The 23,876-nt window shown below is 40.8% G+C and overlaps 5 protein-coding genes across 5 annotated transcripts; 2 read left to right on the top strand and 3 right to left on the bottom strand.

The window, feature by feature from the left end:
* Window positions 1-598: 598 nt before the first annotated feature.
* On the bottom strand, window positions 599-2,430 carry F5891DRAFT_1182823 (uncharacterized protein; the record flags this gene model as incomplete). Its single annotated transcript, XM_041366220.1, has 6 exons — window positions 599-897; window positions 944-1,244; window positions 1,298-1,432; window positions 1,481-1,735; window positions 1,786-2,235; window positions 2,299-2,430. 6 exons carry the CDS (start codon window positions 2,428-2,430, stop codon window positions 599-601), a joined length of 1,572 nt encoding a protein of 523 aa, XP_041231338.1.
* Window positions 2,431-3,116: 686 nt separating this feature from the next.
* F5891DRAFT_1182822 (uncharacterized protein) lies at window positions 3,117-4,887 on the bottom strand (the record flags this gene model as incomplete). The annotated part of the gene is made up of 6 exons (XM_041366219.1): window positions 3,117-3,590; window positions 3,640-3,685; window positions 3,734-4,243; window positions 4,296-4,378; window positions 4,431-4,483; window positions 4,545-4,887. The coding sequence occupies 6 exons, from the start codon at window positions 4,885-4,887 to the stop codon at window positions 3,117-3,119; spliced, it is 1,509 nt and encodes a 502-aa protein (XP_041231337.1).
* A 405-nt stretch (window positions 4,888-5,292) lies between these two features.
* On the bottom strand, window positions 5,293-9,801 carry F5891DRAFT_1125792 (uncharacterized protein; the record flags this gene model as incomplete). The annotated part of the gene is made up of 13 exons (XM_041364010.1): window positions 5,293-5,703; window positions 5,765-6,076; window positions 7,275-7,427; window positions 7,482-7,661; window positions 7,713-7,809; window positions 7,865-8,025; window positions 8,075-8,282; window positions 8,339-8,535; window positions 8,603-8,782; window positions 8,845-8,877; window positions 8,940-9,062; window positions 9,123-9,430; window positions 9,738-9,801. The coding sequence occupies 13 exons, from the start codon at window positions 9,799-9,801 to the stop codon at window positions 5,293-5,295; spliced, it is 2,427 nt and encodes an 808-aa protein (XP_041231336.1).
* Window positions 9,802-14,756: 4,955 nt separating this feature from the next.
* F5891DRAFT_1125791 (ras protein) lies at window positions 14,757-16,177 on the top strand (the record flags this gene model as incomplete). Its single annotated transcript, XM_041364009.1, has 8 exons — window positions 14,757-14,822; window positions 14,879-14,896; window positions 15,031-15,079; window positions 15,100-15,114; window positions 15,169-15,202; window positions 15,260-15,281; window positions 15,354-15,548; window positions 16,127-16,177. The coding sequence occupies 8 exons, from the start codon at window positions 14,757-14,759 to the stop codon at window positions 16,175-16,177; spliced, it is 450 nt and encodes a 149-aa protein (XP_041231335.1).
* A 6,930-nt stretch (window positions 16,178-23,107) lies between these two features.
* Window positions 23,108-23,287, top strand: F5891DRAFT_894057 (uncharacterized protein; the record flags this gene model as incomplete). Its single annotated transcript, XM_041373340.1, has 1 exon — window positions 23,108-23,287. A coding segment is annotated over one exon (180 nt), but the record flags the coding sequence as incomplete, so codon positions are not given.
* Between the last annotated feature and the right edge of the window lie 589 nt (window positions 23,288-23,876).

Raw genomic sequence — 23,876 nt, 5'->3', positions numbered from 1 at the left:
AAGAATCGACAATGTGGATTGCGACGAGTAGGGTACTAGTATCAGTGTGTCAATAGTAAATACAGTGTTCACATTTCAGGCAAGTAAAGCCCCAGGATAGCATTGCTTGATTGATTGTTCGGTTCCAGAAGGCTTTCGAAATGAGCGGTCAATGATGTGAGGTCAGCACTGGTGCACGAAAGCAAGTCGATGGATGTTCACCTTCTGGGCTGTTGCAATAATCGGAGGTCCAGGGAATATTATAATATGCCTGTTAGCTAGAGTTACAGCTAGGCTCCATAGTAATGATAATTAAAAGATCTGCAGCGAACTTTTAATTTATTATTTGAGTGCCATTGCAGCAACAGATATTATTAGTTGACTCACCAGCATTCAAAACCATCAGGAGGGATGACACTACTACCTATGGTTATTCTAATAGGTTTGGGGTCAAGCACGATGACCGGCTGAGATTATAATGATAGGACTTAGACTTAGACCAAGTTCAAACCAGACGCAATGATTTGATGATATTCAAACACCGATGGCAAATGCCGAAACCTTGTGAATATCTATAGAAAGGGTAGACAACAACTCAGAGGGGAAATATGAATATCAACTAAGCCTTACGGGAAGAACGGCGAGGAGGTGCGTCTGAAGTCTTGTTCTTTTTTGGCCCCTTTTTCCGACCCTTGGTATTATTATTATCTAATAACACCTCACTAGCAGCAGAAATGGACTCTCCTGCGATATTGATATGTTGTGGCACTATATTAGCAACTGGAATATCAGTAGGGGGGGATCTAGGAACAGGAGTGGTGGGTGACCCAGAAGATGTGCATTGGTCCACGATAAGCTTGGACAGTGAGGTCACAACAGTATGAGTGAGGTTCAGGGCAGGCGTAACAATGACCACTGCTGGTCCAGGAATATGAGCTGCAATGGGAAATTGGTGCTGCAATACGGTTCTCATCATCTGATTCAGATGAATCGTCATCGTCTAAGCATGCCATGACCCGATCTAGTGAATCACTAAGATCCTCGCCAGTATCATCAACATTGTGGCTAACGTCACGTGATGTCTCATCAACATCTTCGAAGATATAATTGTTCATATTCTTGACGATGTCTTGAATACGTGCGTGGTTCCATTGGGTGACAAAAAATCTCTTCACAGTTTGGAAGACAGTCAAGTAGGGGATTGATGACATAGTGCTGATGCCTGATCCTGGGAACTGCTGATCAGGAGACAAAATGAAAATAAGCTAGATGAAATTTAGTAATCAATTAACATCTAGATGGAGTATTCAGAACACACCACGGTCACACCACACGCAATTAAACCAGGTGTACAACCTTTCAGCTTCCATAGTTTTGAGTAGGGGTTCGGGCCTCCGCTACATCCAGACTTGGAATATATCAACATTTTCCCACTGATTGCGACCTTAATGAACTATGGATAAAGATAAGGAAGTGTCCCAGGAAGTATGTGGGATCCTACCTTAGCAATCATGAGCCAGTTTCCGAATGCCTTCTTAGCATTGACCTTCAGGTTAGGGTAGATGATAGGCACATTGAGTATGTTGAACTCCTTTCCCTTCCCTGCTACCCACCCAATCACATCTGTCATCTGCTGGACAGCCGCACGATCAAACGATGCGGCAAAATTTGGAGATGGCATGTCGAGGATGCTCCCAGCTACAGACCATAATGTATAGATGTACAAGGAGTGTATGCGCTGCATTCCGCTGCAAAACTAGTGCAGAACAGTCAGACCTGAGTTACATTGAGCAAGATAAAATAGACCTTATTGATGAAATGCGTAGTTGGCATGTAAGGGTGCAGTGTATGCTCAATGCATCCATAGAGCTCTGTGATGAGCGCTGCCTTCTCTGCCGACGTCTTGGCATAACGAGACAGACTTCGTATGTCAACAGGAGGATCCGGACAGGGTGATTTGAAAATTGAATCATCAAGCATAAACATCTCGACAGTGAGTGCATATTTCTTTCCCAAGTCCATAAAGACTTTGTCCGAGGCTAGATCAGATTTGTCGGTTGCAGCGGTGGATGTCGTTGAAGTTGGGGCCGATGTCATTGAAGTTGGGGCCGATGTTGTTGAAGTTGGAGTAGATATAGACGCGTGGCCACGGACACCTTTACGAGAACATTGTGGCTGTTGTGACTGGAGCATGTTGTTTGTCGCATTTAGGCACGCATTGCGATTCTCCAACTGACCCTTTTGAAGTTGAAGATACTTTACATATTGACATTAGTTAGCACAAGCGAAATCTAAGTCATGGAGTAAACTGGAATGTACCTTCTTGTAATGTTCAATAGTGGCGCCCTCACTTGGTGGGGTGACAACTCTGAACCCTTCATTTTCTGAATCTGATGAGAGAGAGTTCCCCGATTCAGAATCAGACATGGAGTTGGAATCGGAGCCTGACATAACTGTAGTGAGCAATATTATGAGCACTGAGAATAAAACCTGATGTAGCGAAGGTAGTCGACGCAGTGGGGACCTGAAGAGTTGATGGGGTATGCTTGAAAATTTAAAGGTTGGGGAATGCTAAGTCAACAAACCGAAATAATAACATGAGATCCTTAAGACATACCAATAGCTTGCATCTGAATGTAATATGATGGCCGTCAGTTAATATAATGTCCATGTGTGAGACTGTGAGTTCTGAATCAGAGTGCTTGTTACTTCATCGTACACTCCAAGGAACCTGTGGTTTTCATTAAACGTTTAACAATGTACCAATTGTTCACCCGGTGGTTATATTATGATGTAATTGGATGGCCTGCGACTCGGAGTATGACAACAATAAGACAAAAAAACACTTGCTCAATGATGTATTAATTACCTTTAGTCTAAGGTCCAGGTTCATTGTGACGTCACTCACTTCAAGCTTTGAGGGCTAAATAATAAACCGACATCATGGTATTGGATGGTCCAGGTCTGACACGTACTGTACACCACATAACTAGCCTACAATGCAAGACAGATTCACAGAATGTAAACACGAGAACAACAAGTAAAAATACACGAGGCGAGTGAGACTATCAGCAATGACAACAATCCAAAGATATCTGTATGTCCATTATGGATCAGCACACCGGTGAGTAGCAATCCTATTTGCCCTTGCCCTTGCCTTTGCCCTTGGTGCTCCTGTGCTTTCCCCTCGACTTAGACTTGGACTTACCAGCATCATGTTGCACGTCATTGTTTTGTGCACTGGAAGTACCAGGTTGCACAGAGTTGTTGCTGACCATAGCATTTGGTCCAGTGTCAGTGCGAGAGCGAGTATTTGAAGATGATGGTTCATTGTTATGGGAATCTGGGTGTTCCACGCGCTTTACACCTCTGGCAGACTTTGCGTACCATGCCAGGTAATGAGAGTGGGCCGTAATTCCTGACACCCCCATTAAGGAGTTGTACATACGGTCCCAAGAAAAAGGGAAGGTGATAGGAGATTCTTCTAAAGGTGTGAGGTCGCACACTTTGTTTACCTCTCTGCAGAGGGAACCCAACTTGTTTTTCACCAAGCGTAGACCCTGGTTGATCATAGCATTTACGGCGTCCATGTGTGGGTCAGGGTACAGTCTCTGTAAAAGATTAGTTAGTACTATGTCGAGACAACGAAGGAATACTTACACCACGAGCCGTGCACGGCCCAGTCACAAGGTTGATATTGATGGGACTATCTCCTCTCACACATACCCAAACATCTATAGTCTAGAGACCCAACCACTGGTGACCGAGTATGGTAATGGGATCTGTGGGCTTCGAATCCAAGGGTTGGAGGTCAAGGAAGGAGCTAAGTTCGCGAGCCGGTGTTTCTTGCAATAGAGTATCCCATGCAGTAGATGAGCGTTCAGGCGAATGGTATGGTTTGGTCTCTCCTATGAGGGTCGCAATGACCATGAGTACTTCGGGCTTGGCACGAATTTGCTTCCGGAGTTTATTCATCAGCGGATTCATTTGCTGAGAGAATGCGGTTTCTATGAGAACAGGGATGGCCTCCTTGAGAGGTCTGTGAGGGTTCCCTACGATGACAGACAATGTCATATCCAGGATGGTGGAGAGCTCCTCTGTTTTAACCTCAGCATTCATGAAGACAATTGTGTCAATGAGGGTGCGGTCGAAATCCAGAGAGTCCAGGAACCGGTCAAACCACGTCTTGAATACTGTGCACGGGACTTCATGTATATGAGTTGGCATTTCAACAAGATGGCAGTTAATGTAATCATAAGTGAATCTATAGACAACCAATTGTGATATAGACAGCAAACCCGTGTGATAAAACATACCTTGGTTTCTGTTTGGTCGTTTGGATCTGATCAACGATGTGCGATATTGTCTCAAAATCTTCTGGATGAATATCTGAGAACTCCTGATATCATCGTTAGGTCCCGGCATTGTCCATCAGTCTTATCTAAATGTACTTCGACCTCTTTCTCAGAGTTTGCTATAAACTCAAGCACCGACTTGCATGGACCTGAAAGGTTACTGGAATGTCAGGTTTGATCGATGGATTTAGTTGAATCATTAAATAATACCTGTGATAGGTATGTCACTGTTAGCTATTTCACACAGAATGTTGTCCGAATAATAATCCAATCGCAATGGGATGTTAGCAGATTCAGAGGGAGTTGTTGGAATGTTTTTGTTTCCCAGGATTTCTGGTGAGGCCTTGATGTTGGGCTGGATTGCAAAGCCACTCTTTACCACTGGATCTTCCCTCCTTCTGCTAGTAAATGGTGATGCTGGTGATGATGCTGCCTTTGTCTGAATCAAAGTCTTGGGCCTGATGCTCTTCTTGGGCTCTTGGCAAGAGGAACTTCGACCTGTACTTCTGCTGAGAAACACAGGAGATGTGTCGACAACGACTGTGGTTGGCATGATGCTATCGGACGGAATGAAGTCAAGAAGCCCACGGCATGGCCTCATGGCTTATTGAGTCATAATAATGTTGATATAATCATTACTCTTATTAGTAAGCTATTTACTGAATTTTTAATCATTGACATCATAGTAAATTCACATTGAACAGTCTAAGAGCTATGATATCTAACTTATTGGTATCAAATACTGACAAAAGAAACAAAGGAGTTCAAATTGTAGGATGAGAAACATTTTTATAACACTGGAGCTTCCAACAAATGTTTCATAAGACCAGCACAAGCTTGAGCAGAACATTCTATTAGAGATGTGATGAGGTAGATTGTCACACTGATAGTATCAATCACTTACTGTCAAGGCTAGACATTCAAATTAGTTAACACAATGGGCTTGTAGTGACTTCATTCAGAGGAAGATGTCGGTATCGATGGTGTCTACAATGAAATAATCCCCAGCTGTAGCAGGGTCACTGGCAAGCACAGCACCTCGAATAATGGACTCGATGGAAATGAGTTCCAGAGATGCGCAAGGTTTGGCTCGCACATGATACAGCCCCAAATCTATGTCCTGCCTATGGCGATGACCGATGGCAACATCATAGGGATGAATAAGGGCGAAAGAAAGGACGATCTCACCGATTGAGCAGCGAAACAAGAAAATGAGATGCGCAAAAAGAGGCTGGTCTTGGGCCTTCACCATGACACAATCATACCTTGGTGATCCAAAGAAAGATGGGTTGCATCGAAGGAGATCTCGTTTTAGATGCCAGTCGACCATAGATTCGTAATTCACCCATAAGTATTGAAATACTGTGACCTGCCAAAAGGATGTTACATTGTAATGTTTGAATGGTTGGATGGAATAGCTAAATCGTTACCTGGTCATCAGGTCGAAAATGCACACGCCTCCCATCTGGGAAGGGAATTTCAAATTGAGGCAGGAACTCGTTCAAGAACCTGTTCAGCCTGATCCGAAATCCGGAAAAGGCTGTATCTGCTGCATGCTCCTGCTCGATCTGAGAGAAAGACTGACTGCCTCGCCTCACACCCAAATATGTATGCGTTGCAACTTCTTCGATCTCTTCACCAGCCTCAGGGTCAACAACTTGCTGGCGTGTATACTCATCCAGGTCATCGATCTCAGAACACATAGATGTCGATGTCAGCAGCCAATGGTCATAGCGAATGATCTATGATTCATATCAGTGAATCATGGCATTGAGCAAAATGTTATTTACAGACCTGGGTAGCAACATTTTTGAAATTTGTCCATCGGAGGTATATCACACGTTGTCATATCCCATATTCCGGACCTACATCCGATAATATTCCCACGCCTCATCCGGACCTTCGGATGTGCTATCCATGTCTCCAGTACCCATCCGGATCCCTGCACCTCTGCACATCCACATCCGCATGTCCACGTCCAGATCCCTTATCCTTCGCAGCTAGCCTGCATCATTCATCCTTGTCCCATCGCCCTAATGCCACATCCTATATATCCATGCATCTCATCCGGACCATATCCGATCCGGTCCGATCCGATGTATAGATCCGTTTCCTATCCAATATATGATAAGCTTCATAATTCATTTCCTGTGCATATAACGTTAACACAGCCTATCCGGTATTCCTTGTTACCAGTACCTCGGTTATATCTATTACCGGTATGCTTACTGATCCGTTAACCTATGTTCATTTCCGACTCACGTTTGTCAACCTTTGCATATGCTTCATACATAGCCTCGGACTCTGCTTATTGATCCTTCCGTTATTTCTCTTAGTATATAAACTCGTGTATATGTCTTGTAGTACCTCAGTCTGAATATCATATTAGTCCTCGCACTAGTCTTCACTCTAAGTCCTCATATCAGTTCTAGTCTTCCAACTTAGTTGTTATCCATCTCAGGCCTAGGGAGTTTCTCCCTAGGCCAGAGCTCTGCTTATCTGATACTCCGCTCATCTGCTCATCTGATCCTCCGTAGTTTCCGGAAGTTCATCCGGATCTTTCCCACGGTCCTCCGGACCTATTCTGCTTCGGACTTTGTCCTTGCAGCCTTTCCTCTGTTTACTTCTACTCAGGACAAGTCCCAAGTAGCCATTATACATATCCGTATCAGGACAAAACCTCATCGTAATTTCCGGAAGTTCCTCCGGAACTTTCCCGCACTCATCCGGAAGTTACTTGCACCCGTCCGGAAAGTCCTTCCGAAGTTTCCCGCGCCTTTGGATGTCCTTTGGACGTCTTTGGACGTCTTTGGACGTCTTTGGACTTTCTTCAGACACCAATCTGAAATTAAGGGCACATACTCAGGTAAGGGGCGCAGTGCACGAGCTGAAGCCAAGCCCCTCAGAATCAGTCCTACCCTTTGTGCATGGTCTTAACACACGTAATGGGCCATGCATCCTTTCGTTTGGCTTCGTGTTGTAGTTTCGAGTGGCGCCTTTTGCTAGGATGTCATCGAACACATGCACATTTGAGTGCTTTTTTGGAAAATTCCAATTCTTCCCAGTTTCTGGCTCTGATTTTGTAATGTATTCCTAGTAATGATTCATCAACACATCAGCCAGAAAATATTGTTCACAAGAACTTACATCCAGCAGTGTCAAGAATTCACACAAAGTTTCCCTTCCGGCTGCGATGGTATCCTCTGTGTGAACCTCCAATGCTGCATACATGTCGAACATGACAAAGCGACATATGCATCGTAAGAGCAGGTAGCCAAGTTTGCTTTCAGTCCGTGTAAGGATGTTCTGCACTGCGAATACTACCAACTGGTACGACTTGAGCAATGCGAAGTTCGAAATTCCAGAAGACTAACATACCTTTGATATATCTTCATGAGTTGCGCTATCAGTAAAGTCTATTTTCATCACATGTGAGAAGTGCTGCAAGTCAGGCCATCTTGGGAAAGCGTCAAAGCTAAATTCAAAACCAATTTAGTATGAAGTGTAGTGCAGTGAATAACAAGACAAACTTTGAATCAATCTGAACAGCTGCTTCTCGACCTAGATCCGTGATCCAAAACTGAAGCTCCACCCACAAATGGTCGCTCCATAACCTGCCATTGTTGGCATGCATGCAATCCCATGAGAGTGCACGATGGATATCACAATGATGAACTTTCCAAAAAACGTTCTGTAGGGCTTGGTGTCAGTAAATTCGCAAGTTGAAAAAACTAACTTACTTCAACATTGTGCAGCGAGAATGCTTTTAGGTGATTCTCTCTGGCCTTTTTCATCTTGGCCAATCTTGCAGTTTTCAGCACTTGTTGAGACTCAGCACTTATGCGTAGTGTTAGTTCCTCTGTGTAGATAGACTGCATATCTTGGGGGACCAGACAAACTGGACAAGGGAATTTGCCTTTCAATCCACAAATTAAGGACATGATACATCTGCATGATACATGAGAGACTTCATTACAGTGTGTAAAGAAACACATGGTACTCACTGTTCCTCATAGTCAGCACTGAGGATCAATATTATTGGCCAAAGAAGGCGTCGTATCAGGTCCCCACAGTCGAACCAATAACCAGTCTTCGAATGCTGTATGACCGACTCTATAAGCTGCAAAAATGACTCATGCCAAACCACATTCTTGAAATTCACAAAACTTGCTTTTCCGCTATCCTTTTGATTTTCATTGACCTAATGAAATTGTTCATAACTTGACGTTTAAGGTCAAACAAGTGCAAGATTCATATTAGACACTTACAATTGGCAGCCAACCCACGACTCGACCACCAGCCACACCAACACCATTCCAGATTTCAACAGGCAAATTTGCAATTCGCGCTATAATTGGATAGCCCTTTTGAGTTCCAAAAGATGACAACTTATTTTTATCGGCATAAAGAATGAATGCGAGTGGCTTAGCATCTGGTGGAAGTCGCGACTAATATAACAATTGAAATACAATGTATTAATGATAGTCGAAAGGTCAAGGTAGGTACATACTTGAGCATCCCAAAATGTGTTGGCAGTCCAGGGCTCATTGAAGAAGCATGTGAAGTGGGCTCCATTGTACTTGTACAAACATTGGGCATCAAAACAAAATGCTTCGCGAAGCGACTGTCTCGCAGCAGGTCTAGTGCCCAGTCCCAAAGAGGTTGGGAGTACATATTAAAATCATGAACTTCACTTCGGTATTTCACAGATACTACACTGCTCTGAAACTACGCTTGTGAAAATGATGTTGATGAGCCTGGACATAATGCATCGTTAGAAACACTCACTGGTGTGAACTGTTCGGAAGCCATCTCCCAAAATGAACGGACTTCATCATGACTTTGCAATGTGAAAGCCTCTTTACCACATGCAGAGCGGTGCAGGAGGTTAAAGAGCCGGTTGGTTTGGTCCTTTGTCATTGCTGCCTCAAGCGCTATCTCTGCAACCTCAAAGTCCAGTCGTGTTCGGAAAGGTTCCCACGGAGAAGTGCTACGAGGCACAGAATCTTCCATAGAATGGTGACGGGAAAAGTCTACAAAACGATGGATGGTCGAGGGTATCTTACTGTGTGGGTGATATTCCACTTTAATATCATCTTGTTGAGGTTGCGGTTCCACCACTTCGGGGTCAAGGGTGGGATCGAAATCAGCACCATCTAAGTGAGGGGACCCCGGATTGAAATCCACTGATTGGTGACTGCAGGGTGACGATCCATGCATTTCTGATGTACATGTCAGAAACTCATAAACTATAGTAGTAACCTGGGAACATACTAATGTCTTCTGAGACATTGTCCCCACCAGCAGCAGATGGTCCATCATGTATGGTCCATATTGAAATTGAATCAACTGCTAACTGTCAGAAAAGTCAACATATAATTGTCAAAGTTGTCGTGAGCTTACCTGGCATGGGTTTGTTAGATTGGCGAGACTTTTTGCGGTGATCTGCATATTGATAAGATGACATAGATCAATTGCTCCAAGGAAGTAGTACTCACACGTCTTTGCACTTTCCTGAAGGATCTCAGTGAGCTCAGCCTGTTCTATCCTGTTTTTTGCACTTCCTCATATGCGAGACTAGCCCACGAGCTCGAATCATGGTACCACATATGTTGCATAAAACTTCTTCTGAGGAACATTGTGAGTCCTTCGGCATCTTTGAAGCATACAATAAACAAAGCATGTATTGCACAAATATGAGATACAAGGCTTAACAGCGACGATTTGGAGTTCAACATTCAATATAATGCTTAATCTGAGATTGAGATAGCATCATGATGTAATTAAAACTCAGCTAAGGCATGTCTAAATCTGATTCTGATCACAGTGATAATGCGCACTTGGTTGCATTAAAATATGTCGGCATTTTGATGCCGCTAGGAAATTTCCGATAATGTTCTTAGGTAGAGTATTCTGCAATTATGTTTCACTTTTTTTCTCTGAACATAATAATTGTTTTTCAAGTGTTGTGCAGGAGGAATATACTGCAAACATGGTGCATGTTCCACAAATTTCCTCTTACCAAATATACAAATGAATGTTTGAAGTTTCTTTGCTTTTCCTTGACAAAACATTGTCAAATATATTTTATTATTTGTTATATAATTTTTCAATGTTCTTGGATTAAACATATGGTGAACAGGATGAAGTAATTGAGATTTTTGATGCACAGAACATTGGAAAAACAGAGGCAAAAAATTTAACATGATTGTAAATTGTTATTTGAGAAATGATGAATGAAAAATACAGACTGTTTCTTGAGGAAAAATGACTCATTTTTAGATTATGTCTTGCATGCAGAAAATCTTCAATACATACATTTTTTGTTTCAATGTTTTGATACACAAAATGCAAGGAAATTTCTATCTTCTAATTTAATGTTTTTTTTCGATGTTTGGTGGAGGAAAATGAAGACATGCCTGCAGTGACTGTACCTTATCCCATCTTTTAGTACAGTAGCCAAATGAATTGATGAGTATGCTCCTCTGGACGCTGCTGGCTTAGGAACTGAGCAAATCACTATCTTTGGCCATCACAATATGGGCCTCTTCAAACAGAATGGTCAGGTTCAAGCTCAGTATATCGCAGGCTGTTGTTGATATCATGGAGAGGCACTGATATGCTCATACATTACAGACTCATGCATTTGACAGCTCCTTAGTTGTACAGAACGAAAGTTCCATGGGAGATGAGCTTTATTTGTGGGGTTTCGCTAATTTCTAGCTTACCAGCTATGGTGATATCCCCAATTGAGTATTTGGTGGACATCAGTTTTTTTGAATAGATAGCCTGACATCAGGCATTAATTATTGCATTGGCATTTGGAGCAGGTGTGCATATGTTATGTTGAAGTGGCCCAATTTTCAATACTATATGAACTAGGGATGGGTGGAATGATCACGGGCATTGGTCAATTTCTCAAATCAGTAGTGTTGGTCATCAACTTGACCAAGTTTTTGTGGGGTTGGTGCCACTAAACTGCACATTGTCACTGCAAAACCAATCTTCCTTGAGAGCCTCAAGCAAGTGGTTTGATGCTTTCAAAATGAAGCTATTAGAAATTGAATCAGTCACAGTGATAGGCGATAGAAGAATGTGGAAACATGTCATATCCCATATATTCATGCTTCTCTTCCAGACTTCAGACCCTTAGATCTGATCCGGTCCGATGCATAGATCCAATTTATGATAAGCTTCTTAATTCATTTCCTGTTCATATAACATTAAACACAACACATTCGGTATTTCCTCTTCCTGGTATCTCAGTTATACTTATTACCGATATACTTACTGATCCGTTAACCTATGCTTCATTTCCAACTTGTGTTTGAGAAGCTTTGCATATGCTTCATACATAGCCTCGGACCTTTACTTACTGATCCTTCTATTATCCTCTTAGTATATAAACTCATGTATATGTCCTGTAGTACCTCAGTTCAAATATCATCTTAGTTTGTCCTCTTTCTATCCTCCAGACTTGAGTCTATTCAACTCTTATCAACCTCCAATACTTCAGATCGATTCCGATAGTCTATATCCTTGGCTCTACCTTCAGGTAATCTATACTCTATTGATTTGTAGTTCGGACTTGTCCAGATTAGTCTTATATGTGTTTCCGATATCTGGAAGTCATCCAGATATTACTGCGAGACTTGTCTGGACCTTTAGACGTATTATTGTTAGTATCTGAAATAAGGAACAGTACTTGGGAAAGGGGCACAGCGTATGAGCTAAGGCTAAAGTCCTTTGGATCTGACCCTATGAGAGTATGACCTTAACAAAACAAGACAATGGCCTATTTAGTGCAGCTATCAAAGCCCGCTACATTGGACCATTTCTCTGCATTTAGGCACTTGACACCAGCAAGATTCAATATTGTGGTTCACAGCATCAGGCTGAGGGTCTGCATTTGAAATAATGTGATGCTCCAGTTGAAGTAAGCTAATTAGGCCAAGGGATAACAGTGTAGTCACAATGAGAAGAGGCACTGCACTCCTAATTTTATTGTGAACTTATTCAGCCTGAGATTTGAGAGGCTGACTAGATCACTGAAATCTTTCAGTATAATTAACCAAGGCAAGGCCACACATGAAAAAGCTCAAACACTTGACTAATTCACCTTACAAGCAAGGTCACGTTCCAAGTGCAAGTTATGACCAGTCTCACAGCATGTTGATGCAGACACCAGATCGTATACCAAGACCCCCAGGTGTAAATCAAGGGTCACACCCATATCTGACAGAAGCACGGACTTTGTGATTACATATCATTCAGGCAATTGATACAGGAACAGGGACTAAAGGTAAACTGAGGGAACATAGTAGCTATGGGTTAAAAAATCAATATTGATGCTATGGCACATGCGATGGGCATTGAAATGAATATTGAAATATCAGAAGATAGATATCAGTGCTATTGAAAAGCAACAACGTAAGACAGGGTGAATTGAGAACCTCAGTGTCAATAGGGTAGTTCATCCTTTTACAGCAACTCCAAATATCTTGCTTCTCGTTGGTAGCCCCTCATATGGATGGCATGTGGCCAAGGCATAACATCAAAAGGTCTTCACTTTGGTAGTCATCACTCAACACAATCATGTATAGCCATAAGCATCTTACATAGAATGGGAGTGCTAGGGCTAAGATCTAAGATGCAGGATGTCCCAGGTTATGAAGAACTTAAAATTCATAAGCTGTTGGAATCTTCCTTCCGAGTCAAAAGACAGCCTAATACTATTTGGGATTTGGTCTTCAACATGATTGTTGATGTAAGGCCATCAGAAACCTGACCTGAGTCCTTTAGGGTGCGATACATTGATTGTGCAGCCTTCACATCATGATGAAAACCAAATCATCTTTCTCACCTAAGAAAAATTTGAATGTCTACTATAATAAAAACATTACAATGTACATACTAGTGCAAACTTGAAAATATCATCAACAAACATATATATCTATAAGATGAATGGGACAGCTGCCAACCACAGTGTCAATGAACTTGACTGTTGAACAAACTTCAAGTGGAGTATTGAAGAATATGTATAAAAGTCCTGGAATACAGTAGCATGATTCTGGCTTTTGCTCACTTATTCCCCCCCACCATGACCAAGGCAGAGATGCAGCTAATGCTGGTGCAGCACTGCCTCACATCATCAAAGCTGACCAGAGTAAGTGTGAGAAGTTATACTGGGCCACATTACTCTTATGGTAGTGTGCTGCAAGTGTTAGAAGAGTTGCAGTAATTATCAAACTTCTAGTAGAACAAACTTTTAGCTTAGTCATCCATAACCAGTTCCATTCTATGCAGAGTTCATTTCAATGCAAATAGTATTCTGTGAGGATCATATTTGTTTGATATGTTTATGTGACCTATAATTAACATCCATTCCTGAGTACTGGATCCTAGTCCTTGGAGACTTTAAATGGACTCAATGGGCTTAAACTGCAAATTTGAGCTATACTAGTAGCACCCAAGCTCAACTTCCTATTGCATTGATTGAACTCCTGGCTTGGCTTCCTAGCCTTGAGCCTTATTATGATCTCTAAGATCTGAGAAATTGTAGGTGTCTCTACTATTGTACCCTTCAAAAGCTGTTCATACTGCCCAGTGAGTATCTGGAATCTGGATATAACATACATCAATTTATATGACGACTTTGTGTAATTTAAACTGTTTTGGCCATGTTTAGTCTTCCCCCCACATCTTGTTATCAATGGGATGGGGTAGCTCGGAATGTGGTCCATGTTCAAATTTTTCAGCCTCTCATAAGAAATGATGGTAAGATTGATTTCTTGCAATTCCTGGACATAAATTCATAGAGCATCTCAAGTTGATATCAACTGGACAGCACTCTGAATGTTGCATTTTCTCATGCAGACCATGCAGGCTAAAATGACATGATTCTAGTGCTTAAATTGAAAATATATAATCATGTCCCAGAATTCCATGCATCTACTCCATGATCATGGTCTTTGAAGGGACCAATATTATGCCCAGTGGCAGTGATTTGATCATAATTACACCATATCTACTAGTACAGTCTTTTATCTTATTCTTCTGCTTCTCTATTCCAAAGCTAACCTGGTGCATAAGTTGTAAGTTAATATAAATTATAATAGACCGACCCAGTCACTCAAGCTGTGGTCAGCATCACTGTTGGATACTGATCTGGGACCCATGAAAGCCACTTCAATATAGTCTTAATATAGTCTTAATGCACCTAGAGCTTGGTAGCTTTTGATGTCTAACCTGTATGTAATTGCTGAGGCTCTTCTGAAATATCATAAACCATTTGGCGTCTTCTTCTCTCTTTTTTCTGCCCTCCCATCACTTTATTCTTAGTTTTAGTATCTTTGTGACCATTGCTGTGGGCTGTCTCATAACTCTTCATCATTAAATTCTATCATCATATTAATACCTAGTATGGAAAATTGGAAAGTAGTCATGTTGGGTGATGGTGGTATTGGTAAAACTGCTTTGGCTATTCAAGTAGGTCATCATAAAGCTACTCATAGTATGCATCCTGCCCTCATATTTCCTCCAAGTTTTCTAGCCAATGTTTTGTCCATGAGTCTAGTACTATCAACACTCTTAATATTAAGCTAATAAGCATGATCACTGTGGTCATCAAATTATACAGAGGTAAGTATTCTAGTATATGCTGTCCCCCATCCCTCAACTAATGAGCCTCTGGTAGAGTTATGATCCAATTATAGAAGACTTATATAGAAAGCACTTAACAAAAGGTGTCATGTTGAAATAATAGACACTGCTGGACAGAGTAAGGCTCCCTCACCTATTAGAACCCCAGAGCATTCATTTGACTTTTATTCAGAAGAGTATGCAAATTTGTATGACCAATGGGTTCGGTAGGCAACATTGTACTTTTGCATGGTTTCAACTTGAACATCTGAGCTTTTATTTAGAGAGGGCCAGGGCTTTATTCTGGTTTACTTAACCACAGCCTGATCTAACTTTGAGCGGCTTGAGGGCTACCAATAATTCCTAGTCAAAGTCAAGCATCAAAAACCTATCTTCATGCTAGTAGCTAATAAATGTGATTTGATACATAACTATGAAGTCTCATGTAGGGAGGACATTGCGCTGGCCCAGAAATTTGGGTGCAAATTCTTGAAGACATTTGCTAGGATTGCATATAATATTGAGCCACTCTTCACCAACATAGTGCAAGTCCTGCGGCCAACAAAACAGATAGTCTGTGATGGCTGGGATGCTAGGAGGCAAACTATGCAAGGGGCACTGAAATCACCAGAAATCTAAATGGGTAGTAATATGAAGGGCTTCTTAAAGAGTTTACTACATGTTGCTTTACTGTGTAGCTCCATTCTCTATTTCTAGCCTTACTTTTCCTATTCATGATAATCTAAGCAAGATATCAGAAAAATAAAAGTTGAATTTTAGTTGGTAAAAAAGGAGAACTTTGAGTTGGACTGGAATGCAAAGAAGGGCACATGAAAATGTAATTAATACATACAGAAAACCTAGTAAGTTATGAATGGTAGGTCTACTGCATTACTAGAGTGGCCTTTAAGAAGTTCCAGTAACTAGTATAATAGCAGCATCTTTCTCAATAAATCTTGAATTGATTGCTATGCAAGGGCAAATCCTTGGCTCTCTAGGGAGCAACATTACCCATTCCTTACTATCTTTTCTAGTTGACTACATACAGTCAGTTTTAGGATGGGACAACCAGTAGAGTTTGTCAAACTACTAAGTCAAGTAGTGGTTCTGAATGATCTCTGTATCATTTTCATCAAATCTGTCCATAAGAGCTTGCTATTGCCAATAGTATGATGCTGATGGAAAATGCTGAAGATTGTTAACTATTAAGGCTCTTTTCATAGAAAAGTAGTATCAAAATATCAGGTCATTCCAATCCTCATGGCTAATGATTCAATATTGCACTTGACTGAAAATACCATTGAGATCTAGTGAATAAAAGATATTGATCTTGGTATTTATTCTCTACTCTGGATTCAGTAGTACTTAAGAATTTGAGGCTAGCTTTGGAGGTGGTGAAAGCTAAAAGATATCAGAGACAAACTGATGCTGAATAGCAGACAGCTTCCTAGATAGGCTTGAATTTATTACCATCTTAGAAGGGGCCTCAAAGTGGCCCTGTATTCACTTCTCTTCACTTCTTCAATATCTTCTTCTACCTAACTATCTTTCTCATTACTGCTAACCTCTGAGCCATCAGAGTCATTGATTCTATGGGTGGTCTTGCATTTTCTTAATGGATAGTTGACCCTTAGCTGTCTAGAGCAGCTGAAAATATGAGAGTTTGAAAACTCCACTTTAATATCCTTCATAAAATCCCTTTGATACAGAGCCAGCAAGGCATCACTATCAATTAATCTAATATTAGAAAGGTAATAGGTTCCAGCATCATTGATTAGGTCTGACAGAAAGTATGTCCCTTTTCCATACATAATAGGACAAGTGCTGGGCCTATTAGTACTATATGCAGGCATATGCTGGCAGGAAGCCTGCAGCAAGATTTTCTCCACTTGACCCTCTGCTAGCTGGTAGATAAGGGCAGTGATCTGATAAGTAACCAAAGCCTTCAATTGTAATGACTGATTTTGGAGACAAGTAGCTTAGCTGGCACACTGTAGGTTTTTAACTACATGATAAAGTACAGCTATACAGTAGTACTTAAAGTACCTTCCAATTGAATTTCACATTAGTCCCTTAAGTATGACTACCATCGTAATGAAAATGCTTACCAAAATAATCTGTAATTAAAGATAACCAGCATATCTTGTATTACACTGTCTGGCATTTGTAAGAGCACTTGGTCTGTCAAACTGAATGATATTTAAATCTCCAATCGAGCATTTCCCTCATATCCGCCTATATTAGGAGAATTTCCCCCAAAGGTAAAATATTTCTGCTATATGCTTAAGATCCTTCATGAGCTTTCCTATGCTGGTTGGAAATAAGTGCTATGCCTGGCAATACTTAAAGATGCCATCATGGAGCTGATAGGTAACACATTTGTCTGTGGTATAGGCATTTATGTAGTGAACTTGATTATTCTTTCCATGGAAACCTAGATAGGCATGGAATCCTCCAAGATCCTTTCATTGTGCTGAGAGGTCACAATGGTATTGAGTCTATAAAGCTAGAATGGAATCTATTTTGTGTTTGGCACTGGAAGGTAAAAGAAATTGCAGTAAATGATAATAGCCTTTGGTGAGCCACTGTAATATGTGGCCCTCATGCTGAATTTTTAGTCTAATATTAACCACCCAGTCTTCAGGTCTAACTAATGACATGTCAAAACAATGAAATATGATATTGAGGACAGCACATCTGGCTTCTGCATTGTATGGATTGTGGTGTGATGCACCTTTGGTTCCTCGCAATTCATGAACAAAAAATGCATCCTATAGTCCATCTTGCATCTGAAACATTTCCAGAAGTTTAGGCCCCAGCCAGTACAGGAGATGAGGTGGGAAATAAATAGTGCCAAAGTGAAATTTTCCCTTCTGATCATAATACAAAGTCATGGTAGCAGAATATGTGATTGGTCATCAGCTTTGATCCACAGGATTGAGACTGGTGATAGCAGGTTGAAGGCACTTTCATAGATCAAAGTCATGAACTCTAGAAGAATGACAGGATTTTGGCCTGGGCCATACAATCCAAGGAAGAAGATATGGGTAATATGACATCAAGCAACTTTTCTTAATACCATGTTAGGAATTTGGTGAAGTAGGAGACCTATGACATTTTAATGAAGGCACCCCTGTTAGAATGCTGGATATTTGAAATAAATCTACCTACTTTGGAACAAGAGGAAGGGCATTTTAAATGATTGTCTTTGGTAAGAGTATCACAGAATTATATCAAGGGAAAGATAGTAATAGGCAATTTGAATGGTTAATCACATGTAATGCCCATAACAGAGTCAATGTCTCTGTACAATTGATATTCTGAAATGAGAGGCTTGGGAGCTCCTTGTTTGGCATTTATAAATATACAAGCTAGCTTATCATAATGTTGGAGGTGTCTAGCAAGTACAAAGCGAAGGAAATTTTCTAGTTGGTCCGGTGTAAACATCTGTTCTGCAGCTGAGACAAATTCCCTCAAAGAGAATTGAATGGCAGGTAAATCCTCATCAGGAGGTTCAAGTGGTATGATGGAGTAATGTCTATGAGTCAATCTTTTTTTGGTGTTGAATGAAGATCAGTCACTGAGAGAGCATAATTTCCTTTCCTAGAGACCCATTTAGCCATGTATACTAGCTTAATTACAAATTTCACTGTTAATCATATTTTTGATCAAGTTCCATCTGCTACTACACTACATACTATTTCCTCACTCATGACTGCATATGAAAGAACTAGTCTGTTATCACTAACATCCTACATTCTATCTATAAAGTAGCACTCTTCATTGTCTTGGGGTGCATTGCACTGTCCCAGACTGACACTAGGAGTACACACTAGAGTAGATTAAAAATAATCAGCTGAATCCTAATGGGAGCAGGTTTCGCAAGCTCACTCACCAACCAATGCAGTACCAAGGATGATTTTTTTCATTACAATCATGGACACCCAAAATAAAATCAATGAGTCTGATGTCTTTTCAGCGTGGGCATTCCTGATCAACCTGCAGACCATGGGAATTCTATATACAAGTTTGACTAAGTTATCCATAATGGGTGGCTGTGAGTCCTGCTCAAGAAACAGGCATAATGAAAGCTTCTCATTGGTGCAAAGGAGCATAAAATCTGAGCTGCTGATGGTGTGGCCCAAAGGCCACTATTAGGACTTGAAATTGAGTTCCTGACTATAGACTCAGATTCCAAACTGACATGTTAGGCTCACTCTATGAATTTGGCCAGTTGGAATGGGAGCCCAGAAGTTGATTGACCTAGGGATAAGTGAATAATAAGACTTACTGAGGCTACTCAATATATAACACACACCTTTTGCACCTCACTTCCACAAAACATTGTGTCCCTAAAAGCTCCATAGTTACATTTATTGGAGGGCCAGCTTTCTATTGAGCCTCATATGATTAGGAGTCAATCTTCAGCTAATATTACTTTTTCACACTGCCAACATGCTCCACAATTACCTCATTACAATTAAGATTCTCCATCCTGCTGCACTTCTCCAACTTCTGCATCAACTACTGGTGACCCTTATAAAGCAGAAATTTATAGACTTAGAAATAATGATATATTTAATAGACTATGCCCTATGCATAGGCTCACTGACTGACAATAGCAGCTTTATACTTACTTCTACTGCCACCGAGACTTGTGCAGTGCTGTAGCACAACTTCTATACAGTTATTATCCACTTGGCTTAGCTTGAGGGCCAAGGCCACCTAAGTTTTATTCCATTTTGTTTAGATAATTTCATCCTACATCCTGTACTGGATGCAGGTGAGGTGTCTCAGCCTATGTAGGAGTCAGTGGCTGCTCTGGATAAGAGGGAAGGTGCCAACAACAGTTCCATGGTTGTGCAATTCAAGGAAGTAGAGGAAGAGTTTGTAGATGGTCATGGCAATGACATGGACTCAGAAGAAAGAAGATCTATGCTACTGCATAAAGCTAAAGGTGAATGGGACTTTGAAAAAGATGAAACTTTTCATTCTTACTATCTGAATGGTAACACTGCAGCCAGTCAAGAACATGCAAGTTCAAAGTAAGAGTAAATAAAGCTTGTCAATTAAACAAAGTACTAAGAATATCTGAGGTGACCCTGCAAAACAAAGGTAGCATCCAAGGGAAGGGAAGTGTCGTACAGTCTGTAGTACACAAGATTTTATCCTACTGCATGAGCATCTGAAACTAAACAAGGCAGATAAGTAATATGTAATGAAAAGCATATGTGGAACAGAATATGTCAATACATATAATAAGTCTTGCTAATATTTAGTCAAACCAAAAGAGAAAATGAACATGCACCAGCAGAAATAGAAGAACATGGAAAGAATATGAATAGGTAGTACAGAAAGCAGATCTAAGCATGGGTGTGTACCAGATGAGCATCAGCCGAGAAAAATTTATTGCTAGAGAAAATGGAAATGATATAGATCCTGTAACCTTCTATAGAACATGGCACAAGTATCAAAAGGCACTTGTTCCCACCCAGTACAGATCCAAGTATCATAATGGCATACTCCTGGGCTAGACTCTATCTGATGTAAAGAGCACCAAATAATGCCAAAGTGCTGTAGAAGAAATATATGAGCTGGGCATATACAAAGGAGCAGTATGTTCAGCCTAAGGGCTTCTGATAAGGCCAGAGCTCAGGAGGAAAGTGAAAGTGATGCAAATACAGCAAATAGTAATCCTGGACAGCAGGTAGGAGGTAGAGAATTTAATACCAGGAGTTCATCAGAAAACCTAGATTTTTCCTGATTTATCTGAGATGTCTGATGAATCTGATATCAGATACTAAAAAGATAAATCAGCACCATCAGCACCATCAGCATATAGTCAGACAGACCTATCAGTCTAATCAGATACTTAAGACATCAGATAAACAAGCAGATCAGTAATTTCAGATACAACAGAGGTCAGAGTCACAGGTCATATGGGCTATCAGCATGGTCAGACAAATCAGACATTAGATTCACAGACATATTAGCTTTATCAGACATCAGACAGTCAGATCATTGAGTAATACCAGATATAACAGTTTGTCAGATCTACCAAGATCATTAGAATTAGGTTTGCCTGCCACTTTTCAACTACAGTTTTGTATTCATTGCTTAATGAAAGTTATTTAGAATCAACTGCCCTGTGTTCTTCTGAAATGACCCAGACTCAAAAATAACATGGTGATGTAGTTGAAAGTGGCATTTTCAATATTTTGCCTCTATTGTGAGCAGGTTCTGAACTGTAATGTCACATTACACATGACTAGAAAATATAGTATTGTAATTGTTACAGAGATGCAAATGAGTAATTTGGTACAACACTTTTTTGAGTGACTGTGTCAGACATCTCAGATTACTAGGTCATTTGTATGTAGCATAGGCTAAGTGCTCTTGTGTGAACAAATAAGTATCTGAGACTTGTAACAAAATATATGGGGCACTGGCACATGAGATCAATAGATTCTGTAAGTACAATAGAAAAGTAAATAACAAGAGCGGATAATGGAAACATACGAGTTGTCAGACATAATGAATGAAACTAATGATGTGCCTCGACTGTGGGTGCATACTTGCTATTCCAACAGGCCAACCCTCATATATTTCAAAGTTATATCATTGTTTATTTTTTTCTCCAAGTTTTACTGTTACTGTATGTTAAAAGAACATTCCTGCTGTAGAAACATCTTAGTCCTTTTACTGAGACTGAAATGTGAGCCATACTTATTCATTCCTTCATACATGAGCTGACAACAGTATTAGAATACATTCTCTTATAAATTAAACTCCTCGCATGCACTTTTCTTTACTCACTATACTAATGTCCAATAAGATTAGTGGGCATGATGCAACAAGAAAATTTGCTTGCCTGTTGAAGCTCCTTCTCTGACTCACTTAAAGAAACTGACTGTGTATGAACATGTCCATCATGAGTTAAAGATGGTATCTTATTGTAGCTGTTGCACTACATTGATGACAAATCAAATAACATTGCAGCCAGCTGTAGGTGATACAATATGTAGTTCAACTAAACTTTATCTACATTCCTATAAGTTAAAACTTCAGTATCATAAAGCTGAAACCATGATTAGAATATAGATTTAAGCATAGATATTGGACACTTACAGAATACAGTGGAGGAGGAGTTATATCTGCAGTCACATTAGACTATGTGACTGGTCCACATGTAAATAGCTGGCTAAGCAGCTAGAATAGATTTCCAATCACTGAAAGATGATGTCAGAACAGACTCTGAGTTTGAGTTAGATAACCATACATACCCTGTCCCAATAAGTGTAGCCAAACTCTAAGCCAACACAGGCCAGCCCAAACCCTATCTTGCACTCCTGCATATATTCCCCGTCTATCTTCACTATATCTGTGGGCTACAATAGCCCAAAAGACTGCATCTGCCATGACTATCATCAAGACAAAAAGAATACAACCAATGACTACAGTTGATGGAGTATGTGTAGGTAGGGCTGAGTCAGTAAGAATTAGCCCAAGTAAGTTTAAGTTAGGTATAGGGCTAGTGGACTTGCCTGAATACAGATCAATGAGATAGTATACAATGATGAGGTGCCAATTGATACACTGAAGAAGTACCCCAGCAGGGTGTGCAAACCTTCTAAGAGGCCTGGTATGGAGATAGGCAAAGAACAAGGTGATGATTATAGATGCAATGATGGTGATATGTTCAAGGGGGGATAGGGAAAGGGCCTTGGATAACCATGAAGAAGAGCCAGTAAGGACAAGGGGGACTGCAAACAGTGTGATGACAAGTCCTGTTAATAGGGGGTGGGAGATTGGTTCAAATTTGTTGAAGCTGTTTGTGTAGTCTGTGAGAAAGTGATGGCTGATTGATGATCTGTGGGAAGTGTTGCTATTGAGCTAGACATGATAGTATGTGACAAGGCTTGAGATGTAGTGTAGTGTTGAAAGGTAAACTTAGGAGCATCAATGAATTGGAACAATTGAGGGAACCCGAAAGTTAGAAAGTCCCATCCGTCCCATCTATTCCGTCTATCCTGTTCCGTCTGTCCTGTCCCACCCATCCTTTCTGTCTGTATCGACACTAGGCCATGATCACACTGAAAAGTGCTGCTGAGCTCCTCAGCGGCATTCCTGACCTTACTTTAGAAACCATATTCACCTTTGCTTTGTTGGCAACAAGCTTGAAGAATGACATTATCCTCACACAGCCAACCACGCACGATGTCCACGAGCCTCCAATGTTCCTTCCTCCAAGTATTGTCACATTCCTGAGTAGTGCTTGTGTGCTGTCGTCAGAATCTCTTAGGATGTGTTGAAGTGCCCTCAAGAATGACATTTGGACAGGCCACTTCACTGTCTATGATAAGATCAAGGATTTATTCGAAGCGCATGGACACCCATATGGATTTAGTATGTTCATTGTGTTGTTTTTGTAATACTAAACACATCTTCCCCCACAGCATATCATACTTTCTATCCTCTGTTCAAGACATGCCAAAATGCGACCTGTAGCCGCCGGCAAAATGGTCTCTTACTTGGCAAGTCCATCCAGCACAAGGCAGTATACTTCAGTCTTCGCCATGGTGTAGTCCCTGCATGGAGCATTCAATTCTATTGTGAATGTGAGTCATGATCGCACTTTGACTCGAGATGCCTGCTAAGTCCCTGTTAGCCTGCAATACCACTTATCACACGAACTATAAGGTTGTCAGTGATCAACGTATCTATTACGATTACACTGCTTCCCTGCCGGATGTTCTGCAAATCGCAGAGCATTACTTTGTCGATTATCAAGTTGTAAAGCTGTGGAAAGCCATGATGCATACTTCATGGTATGTAGCTACACGCATTGTCTCATAATTCACCCTCTGATTGTAGGATTACCAGCACGTCCGCAACAAGTTG

Source organism: Suillus fuscotomentosus (assembly GCF_016647785.1).
Source record: "Suillus fuscotomentosus strain FC203 chromosome Unknown F5891scaffold_6, whole genome shotgun sequence".
NCBI classification, from domain to species: Eukaryota; Fungi; Basidiomycota; class Agaricomycetes; order Boletales; family Suillaceae; genus Suillus; species Suillus fuscotomentosus.
The sequence above is the reverse complement of the archived record's forward strand: the minus strand, read 5'-3'. Positions and strand labels throughout refer to the sequence as shown.